General features: G+C 43.6%; 2 protein-coding genes across 2 annotated transcripts; both read left to right on the top strand.

Annotated features, from left to right (window-relative positions):
* Positions 1-409: 409 nt before the first annotated feature.
* On the top strand, positions 410-3,196 carry si:dkey-211g8.9 (free fatty acid receptor 3). The gene has a single exon (XM_047605520.1). The coding sequence runs from the start codon at positions 1,454-1,456 to the stop codon at positions 2,453-2,455; it is 1,002 nt and encodes a 333-aa protein (XP_047461476.1). The 5' UTR covers positions 410-1,453; the 3' UTR covers positions 2,456-3,196.
* A 3,737-nt stretch (positions 3,197-6,933) lies between these two features.
* On the top strand, positions 6,934-8,027 carry LOC125020287 (free fatty acid receptor 3-like). The gene has a single exon (XM_047605637.1). The coding sequence runs from the start codon at positions 7,059-7,061 to the stop codon at positions 8,025-8,027; it is 969 nt and encodes a 322-aa protein (XP_047461593.1). The 5' UTR covers positions 6,934-7,058.
* The last annotated feature ends 1,502 nt before the right edge of the window (positions 8,028-9,529 follow it).

Below are 9,529 nucleotides of genomic sequence, written 5' to 3'. Positions count from 1 at the left end.
ATATTAGTAATGATCATCTCCCACATGAGGATAACTCTCGACCAGTGATTCTCAACTAAATACACATTAACATGAATCCAACATATTTTAGTAGAAGAATAAGGGATAAATTTATACTGAATGCAAATACATTAATAATAATGTATATTTAGAAATAGCACTAGTTTAATAAAGAACACATATAGTTGGACTTTGTTGCTCTAATTACATCTGTTTCAAGTAATTTACCGTATTTTATTAAGAGATCTCCTGGTTGATCTCCTGGTTGATCTCCTGGTTGAATTATTCGAAGTTACTGCAGGAAGCTGTTAATAAAACAATCTGCATCTGTTTCACATTACGAGGCTCCTACTGTTTCAGTACTGTTAATAATGCTCTTATTGTGAAACATCTGTAAGAACGTGTCGTGGGAAACTCATAAACTTGCACGTTGAAATTAAGATAAGCTCATTTTTGATCCACTGTGATGTAGAGCGGAGGGGTGGGGTCAAAAACATGCAGAGTGTCTGAGTTATGGATTCATTTCAAAAGCATAAATCAAGTAGGTCACAGCCCAGAGAACAGCAGAACTGAGAGCGAATGAGAAGTCGATAGAGGCTGTGACCCTTTGACTTAAATAATAGAGTAAATACGTCTTCATTCAAAGCAAACATTTGAGTAGAAATATCCGAACACGGGCACATTCGTTTCGAGGACTGGATCAATCGCCTGATCAAACAACTGGTAGCCGTGTTTGGATCTGCTCTTTTCTTGGAAAATTACTTGCTGGTTGCTGGTATAATAAAAAAAAAAGAAAAGCCTCTGTGATTATTCTGCTCCATTTTCCTCCTGGGTGACACGCCCACCTCCTCGACAACACTGTCAAAACACACTTTTCGCCATAAAGCGGGCGGAAAGTGCCACAAACAGCCCCTCCCCCTCTCATCGACTCATCAACTTGAGCCGGTTTATGACTTTACTGCACGGCCCCTCCAGTTCGTTCAGGCGGCTCTCGGCTCTAAGCTGGACGACCGTGCGCTTCCTGACAGGTTGAATTATTCTGAATCATTTCACTTAAGGGCCCAGATGCTACCTGTCTGTTGCCCTCCGCTGAGATGGCAATTAAGGCAGCCTGGTGCCGGCTAAATGCCCCCCTACTTCTGCCTGAGTGGATACGTCTCTTTATCTGTCGTGATGTCGTGTGCACCTCGCCCCCAGTCGTGCCCACACCTTCGTGGCCACCGCCTTTTTTTTTTTTTTTTTTTTTTTGTACCTTCACCTGCCTCAGATGTTGTGTCGCAGTCGGCGCACGATGGAGGGAGAAGTTTTCCTCTCCGGCAGCTCCTCGCTTTTACCACCCGCCCGGGAACGTTCGCCCATCTGATCCACGCTCAGATTTTTTTCCCCGGATTTGACCTTTATCATGGTGAGCTGGGGGAAGCGCGACCTCGCCGGCGGCCTCAACTGAAGAGAGATGCAGGTGACCGCCAACGACTGCGTCGCTCTCTTCGTCTACACCTTCACCTTCCTGCTGGGCCTCCCCGCCAACCTGCTGGTCCTCTTCGTGTACGTGCGCAAGGCTCGCAAGCGCGGCGCCACGCCCAACGTCGTCTACGCCCTCAACCTGTGCCTGGCCAACCTGGCGCTGGTGGTCTGGCTGCCCGTCAAGGCGCTGGAGACGGCGCTCAGGGACTGGAGGCTGCCGGGGCCCATGTGCACGGTCTACAGCTTCTTCCTCTTCTCCTCGCTGTACGGCAGCTGCCTGTTCATCACCATCGTGACCGTGGGGCGCTACCTCAGCATCGCGTTCCCGATCATCTACAAGAGGTACCGCCGGGCGCGCAACTCCTGCTTCATCAGCGTCGCCCTGTGGCTGCTGGTGCTGCTCCACCTCAGCTTCGGCCTGGTGGCCGAAGGGGGGGCCAACTTCGTCTCCATCAAGGACGACGTCTCGACCTGCTACGACGAGTTCGACGAGGCCCAGCTGGCCGTGCTGCTGCCCCTGCGCCTGGAGATGGCGGTCGTCCTGTTCTTCGTGCCCCTGGTCTTGACGTCGTTCTGCACGATGTGCTGCGTCACCCTGGTGTGGCGCTCCAACCTGCCCCTCATGGGGAAGAGGAGGGTCCTGGCGGTGGCGCTGTCCACGCTGGCCGTGTTCGTGGTGTGCTACGCGCCCTACAACGCCTCGCACATCGTGGGGTTCGTGTTCCACACGAACGTGGAGTGGAGGGATTACGCCATCCTCACCAGCTCCTGCAACGTCTTCCTGGAGCCCGTGGTCATGCTGATGCACTCGCCGGCCGCGTCCAGGGGGATCCTGGGGAGGATGTGCGGGCGGCAGAGCCAGTTCGGCCGCAGCGAAGGGTTTCGGCACCGGTGCAAGTCCACCAGAGCCGTCGTGGGCGTCCGGGCGACGCCGAGCCCGTCTGAGAGGAGCCCGGTCAAGGCCGAGGTCACGAGGGAAAGTCAGGAGTGAGGTGGAGGTTTCAGGGAAACTAACGACCCCTCGAAAAATCTACCACCGTCTCTGCAGACTCAAGGACCGGCAAATAATCCTCTCCCTTTGGACTGAATGTTAAGAAAAGACAAAAGACTTTTTTGATGTCAGCTTGATGAAAAGTGACTCCTGTGACTCTTTCACTCTTGGGATTTACGGGGAGATTTCTCAGTAAAGAGGATCTATTAATCTCTGAAATCCTTTCAAATGGATTGAATGTCTTGTTTCTAATTCCACGAGGTCTTTTTCCTTTTTGAAGAAGACGGCAGCGCTGAAGATACGGAGACTAACGGCTCCCTCTGGTGTCTCTGCGGCTATAACGAGGGAACAACCTCCTGGTTTCATTCACGGCGACATGAAACAGATTATTAGCTGCAGCTGTGTCGGGGTAAACTTAAATTAAAAGTCATTACGCATCTGTTCGTTCACTGATTGATTGATTTGTTTCTGGAGTGACCTTCAAAATAAAATGTGATGTCTGGGTTGTGTTTTAAGCACGAGGACAAAACACTCTCAGATATGTAATATTGGCTCATTTTCCCTGAATAAACTTATACACTAGTATGTTTCTATGTATATTTCTGTTTCTTTTGCTTGATTGGGTTCCTTTTCTAAGTTTTACACAAATTCCGCTGATGTTTTGAGTCATTTTTATGCAGAAATGTAGAAAATCCTGAGTCACAGATTGTAAAGAAAAATAAAACTAATTTTTTAAAGTGTTTTTATGTGAATAAAGTGATATTAAGTTTGTTAATTATGCATGATTTAAATGATAGAAGGACAAAAAATTTAATAACAAATGTAAAAAAGATGATGAATATTATTTTACACAATAACAAGCTAATAAAACCAAGTATTTATTATAAATACATGTGTATTAGAAATAAAAGGAAGCAAATAAATACATAAATAAAAAAATATTGTGACAAAAAATGATTATAAATCATATTTTAGTAATAAATAATAAAATAGGTCCAGGTTTAATGTTGAATCTAATTATTTACAGTATTTATAGGAAGAAATCGGACTAAAAATATACTAGTCAGTAGTTTGAGGTCACTTCAAACTGTAAACCAATAATTAAACAATTAAACAAACTAAAACGATGCAAAGTGAGCATCAAACATTTGATTACTGAGATTAAAAACTGTGGATCTCTGTAACGTGTGTGTCCAAGCATTTATCTTTAGTGTTCAGCCTCATTTCACATCAGATAGAAGATAAGTATAAAACGGGGGAGAGGTGGGAGAGGTGCAGATATAAACCGAAGTCACTGGAATATCTGCCGCTTATCGTTAACAGGTAAGACGACGCGTCTTGGATCAGACCTCTGAGCTACTTTCATGTAAGTCTGAAGAGCTATTCAGTGTAAAAAAAACTACTGCACAAAAAAGGGATTCATTTAGAAATGAAGTCTTACATAAAATGTCTTTTTTGCTCTTTATTTTAGTATTTATTTATGTACCTGTGGTGGTAAAAAGTCATATTTTCATGCAGGTAATCCAATCAAAAGATACTGCGACATGTAAACTGTTGTTCAACCGTTATAAATACGTCTCGTGTTTTGAGGAGAACGTGACTAGTAGCTTTATTATCGTTCCAAACATGGCACCAGGTGGTTATTGACCTCAGTCGTGTGTATTTCAGGTGGACATCAGTCACAGATGGTCCTCATAAAATCTCCTCATCAGTCGTTTAGAAAGGAAGAAAACTCAAACGAGTCCTTTGTGATAATGTCTTAATTTTATTATTATTTATGCACCTGTGGTGTTAAAAAGTCAGATTTTCATATAAACCTGCAGATAATACGTTCAAAAAATGTTGCAGCACAGGTTTGTTAAAGAAAATGAACCTGCTGCTACTCATTCATTCATTCATTCATTATAAACACGTCTGTGCCTCATGTTTTTCAGCAGAACATGACTGACTAGCAGCTTTATTATCATTAGAAACACAACATCAGGTGGAGAAAACCCACAAATAATCCTAATAAAAACCTAAACCAGTCATTTAGAAATGAAGACTTGGATGAAACGTCTTAAAAAAACTCATCAACTTTGTTTGAGTTGTGTTTCATTGATATACAGTGACCTGGATAACTGAGAATAAACCTAACACATGACGTCTTATCCAAGTGAACTGGATCACTTCATCTTAACCTAATAATAATAATAATAATAATAATAATAATACAAGATGAATAACAACAAACCAAAGTGAAGATCATGCTCTGCCCTCTTGTGGACGCCTCAGACACATTTAAAGCTTTTTCTTCGTCTCCTTCTCTGGATCTTTCCCACAAATGAAAGAAAAAAAAACTTCAAAAAAGACATGACACCTTTCCACTGACGTCACGTCCCGGCTCCTGAGTGGTTGCCCGGAGCTGATGTTTGGAGAACACGAAAGAACAAAGAGCGCATCCAGAAGCTAATTAAATTTCCGCAATCTGCGGAGAGATAGCAGATATTGGGGGAAAGATTAAGGGCAAAGTAATGATCCGATCAGACAGTCCTGTTTCACAAGAGGTCTGCAGCCGCAGAGAGGAGGCAGGGATGGAGAAGCTGCACCTGCAAGACTGACAGAGGTGAGTTCATCACTCATTTGACTCCTGTTCATCAGCTTCACTCGACTAAATATATACCTACTTATTCTTTTATATATGTGTTTGTCTATGCACACAAGGACCTGCATTTATTATTACTACTTGATGAAAAAAAACAACATAATATTAAAAATAGTCTTTTAGTTTGAGCATATTTTAAATTATTTGAACTGTGGCTTTTACCTATTTTTTTTCTAAGTCTGCACTGAATTTAGAGAGAAACAGGTGTCAAAATGACAATAAAGCTTGATTTAATTTAATTTGATTTGAAAACTACGACAGAAGTGCAGGTTTGTGGCGTGTTTTTAAAGGTTTCCATGATGTCATTGATGTACTAAAAGGGAAATGAAGAAGGAAATGTCTGAAAGACACAAAAACAGATGGTTGGTTTTTATGTTTTTAAGTAGAAGTGACTCAAAGAATTAATAACACCACTGGTGTCCTTTAAATAGCCCCTGAAATCAAGTTCATTAGGTACGCTAGTAAAAACACACTAATTATAAGAGTTGTGCAGTAAATCTTATCTTTATGAGGGTTATGGTGTTGAACAGTAGTTTAAAATAACAGAGAGATGTTGACTGAATTGTGTTTTCGTTTTAGAGGCTGTGGTTTGTAGTTGTACTGAATTATGTCTGTTCCACCGAAATGTTAAATCACCACCTTTCTGACGCCGTTTCAACATAAAGTGAGGAAGAGGATTTACTTCAATGTCTGCTATATTAGGATGCTTTAATTTTCCAGCGTACCTAATGAACTGGAGAGGGAGTGTATAGAAAAATCAAAAGTGTGAAGTTTTTAACTGTTTGGTTTGAGAGATATTTGAGGCAGAAGTTCTAAATCTGTACCACCAAATAAAAACTCGTCCTTTTATTGTTTAAATTTCCAAGAAGCAATCTGGTGTGATTGTAGCTGCACTGACTACATTAATTTGTGTGCTTCTACATGTTTATATTGTAGAGTTTATTGTGTTTGCTGCCATGTATTTTTTATCTTTATTGCTTCTAAATCAAAGAGCTTCTAAACTGTATTTTGTTTTTGTTTTTGTTTTTACTGGACATTGACAATACTCTTATTTTCCAGCCTTTGTTTAGCTGTTACTATAGCGCCTGTTATCATTTGTTTACCTGGTACCGGATGCGAATACGGTTCAGCTTCACTGTGACAAGAACATCTGTCGTTTTCAATCTGATATTTGCTGAGACGTCTCATTGAAAAACCAAAGTTGTCAGCCTCACGATGGCAAACAGGAAAACACACACGGTGAACAAACAGATAATGACCGACCATGACCAAACTTCAGCCAATCAATCCAGCCCGTTGTTGGGTTTTTCAGTGGTGACCTAATTGTGGTATTGTCACATTAGCTCTGTAGTATTTTTTTCTTCGTGTACCGATTCAAAAGAAGCTAAATGTGTATTCATTATTACACGGGACGAGACGTTACAATCCCTTGAGCCGAGATCAGAGGCAAAACACATTTACAAGCTATTCCAACTGAACCAGCAGGCTAGCTAGCAGTCAGCTACCAGCTAGCAACCAACAAGAAGATAGCAGCTAACTAGCCTAGCCGAGTTCAAGTGGGAACTTCCCTTCACAGATGTTTCGTTAAGTTACAACGAAGGCTTCACAGTGAGTCCTAGCACCACCCCCCCCCCTCCATGCTGCCACCGCACAACCCCATGACTTTCAGTCACTAAGAGATTAGCTTAGTCCTTTTTACTGCTATTCAACAAAATACATAATTGTGTCGGTTGGGGATACTTATGGTTTGCCCCACACATGTAAACCAAACCAAAGCCAAAAATAAAAACACAACCTCATAACCTACCACTGCAACCACTCAGCTAACCTCACCTTTAGCACACATGTCAAACTTGTAACAACAAGGTTCGAATACTTTGATTTTATTCCTCATGACTTGTGTTTTCTTTCATCCAGCGTCTGTGACAGTGTGTGCGTCCCTGACCTGAAGCAGCCGCCATGCTGAACAGCAACCTGTTGCTCTCCGTCTACATCCTCACCTTCCTGATGGGGGTCCCCGCCAACATCCTGGCCTTCTGCACCTTCTGCCGCAAGGTGTACCGCCGGGCCGCCCCGATAGACGTCCTCCTCCTCAACCTCACCATCTCGGACCTCATCTTCTTGACCTTCCTGCCGTTTAAAATGAAGGAGGCGTCCGACAACATGGAGTGGCTGCTGCCCTACGAGCTCTGTCCCTTCACCGGCTTCCTCTTCTACGTCACCATCTACAACAGCACCCTGCTGCTCACGGCCGTGAGCGTGGAGCGTTACCTGGGCGTCGCCTACCCCCTCAGGTACTCCCTGTGCCGCCGGCCTCGCTACGCCGTCATCGCCAGCGTCACGTTCTGGGTGGTGACCTCTCTGAACCTCAGCATCGTCTACATCATGCCCTACTTCCAGTGGAACAAGGGCAAAGACACCGACCACACCAACGGCAGCAGGCCCGCGCCGCCTCCACCCACCTGCTACCTGAACTTCACGGAGGACGAGCTCAAGATCGTGCTGCCCGTCCGCCTGGAGCTCTTCTTCGTTCTCTTCTGCATCCCCTTCGTCATCTGCTGCTTCTGCTACGTCAACTTCATCCTCATCCTGTCCCGCCTCCCAAACATCGGCAGGCGGCGGAGGGTGCGAGCCATCGGCCTGGCGCTCGGCACGCTCATAGTGTTCGCCGTCTGCTTCGGGCCCTACAACGCCTCCCACGTGGTCGGCTTCATCCGCCAGGAGAGTCAGGAGTGGAGGAACGTGGCGTTGCTCTCCAGCACCTTCAACGCCTGCCTGGATCCGGTCATCTTCTACTTCTCGTCGGCGGCCGTCCGGAGCATGTTGAATCACTGCTTCAGGAACATCGTGGCCAAGCTGCACATCCTGAGGGGTCTTCGGCAGAAACCACCCAAGACTGAAAAATACAAGGGAACGGCTCCTTCCTGAAAGTTTTGAGTAGTTGTTCATATGAATTAGCTTTTGAAAGACTGTTAAAGTATTTTATTTACACATATATATGCACGTACGGATATATGGATATATAAAAAAATGGCCAAGTGCTTGCAGTCAGACTTTCACTCACTTAAGTAAGCCTTGAAGTTTTATGTTAGCCACTAAAACAGGGGTACATATTTAATGTGTGTGAGGGAACAGGAAACTCAGGTGTCTAAGATCCTAACATCAAGAAAGGAAACGGATACTGGTATGTGACAAGCTCGGCTAATGCTAAAATGAAGCAGCACTGGATTGAGTTTGAGGTTCAGCCCCAGAGAGTTGGTCAGATTCAGTGGATTAGACGATCTTTAGTCTGAAATAGAGTGATTATATATATTTGTTTAATCACATAAGTCTCCAGGACATATAAGAGTTAAAAAATGAATAGCCCAGTCTGTCAAGTTTTGCCCATTTAAGTTTTAAAAGACAGGATAAAAGTGACATTACTGATTGTGTCTTTGATTAAGAAGTTACAGTGGGAAGTATCACTTAAGACAAGTCAAACCTTTAATGAAGCACATACATTGTAAGATGATAAAATGAGTAAGAAGGAAAATGCTGGTTAAGAAGAAAGAAAAAAAAAGGAAGTGGGCCGAGGATAGAGCCCTGTGGCACCCCATTTCACTAGATGCCATCAGGAATGGACAAATTAAGAATATAAGGCATTGAAATGTGAAAGTATCATTGGCTTTGAAGGAATCCTTTAAGTTTTATGTTCACCATTAATACATTAAATACAGTTGGGTCGTACTTACTATTGGTAAGGAAAGGAAACTCTGAAAAACACATGTTCGCCAGTCGATGAAAACAAGGGTTTAATACTAAAATGTGGCAAGTTCAGTTAAGTTATGAGTTGCGGATAAATGGAGCAGTATTGGATTCAGTTGGAAAGTCATTCAGAGAAACCTGTGGTGCCTCATTTCAGTCATGTCAATAAGGATCCCTCTTTGAAGTTATTAAATATAATAAAATATAATAAAAGTAAGCATTTAAACATCAGCCAGGATCAATACTAAATATAGTCAGACCTATAATTGAACCAGTAACCCTGGCATTGTCTTCAGTCTTTAGCCGACATGTAACAATAGTTTCCAGCTTTCTGACCTCCGGGTGTAAACAAAGCAGGAAACCGTCCCGTCCGGTTACATATGTACGCCACCCTGGTCAAATATCCTCTTTCTTTGATTCGGGACACAATGAGGACACTGTTTAATCAGAGACAAGTGGTTTATTGGAGCGGAGGATAAAGCAAATTAAAACCACGCCGGACCACATAAGCAGGAAGTGCAGACTGTACACTGGCCTGAGTTAATAGGGAGTTTTGAGCGCGTCCCAGACGGAAGTGTAAACACAGAGATTACCGCTCTGGAGGGACTTCAAACACTGGCTGATAAACGTCCTCTGGCCATTTCCTGCGAGAAATAATGAACGCAGCGCTCCTGTGCAGGTGGAGC

The sequence above is a fragment of the Mugil cephalus genome, chromosome 14 (assembly GCF_022458985.1).
Source record: "Mugil cephalus isolate CIBA_MC_2020 chromosome 14, CIBA_Mcephalus_1.1, whole genome shotgun sequence".
In the NCBI taxonomy this organism is placed as follows: domain Eukaryota; kingdom Metazoa; phylum Chordata; class Actinopteri; order Mugiliformes; family Mugilidae; genus Mugil; species Mugil cephalus.
This window is presented reverse-complemented; position numbering and strand designations above follow the sequence as displayed.

Excerpts from the sequence above, each read along its gene's own strand:
- si:dkey-211g8.9 (XM_047605520.1), top strand. The coding sequence starts at position 1,454 with ATGCAGGTGACCGCCAACGACTGCGTCGCTCTCTTCGTCTACACCTTC.
- LOC125020287 (XM_047605637.1), top strand. The coding sequence starts at position 7,059 with ATGCTGAACAGCAACCTGTTGCTCTCCGTCTACATCCTCACCTTCCTG.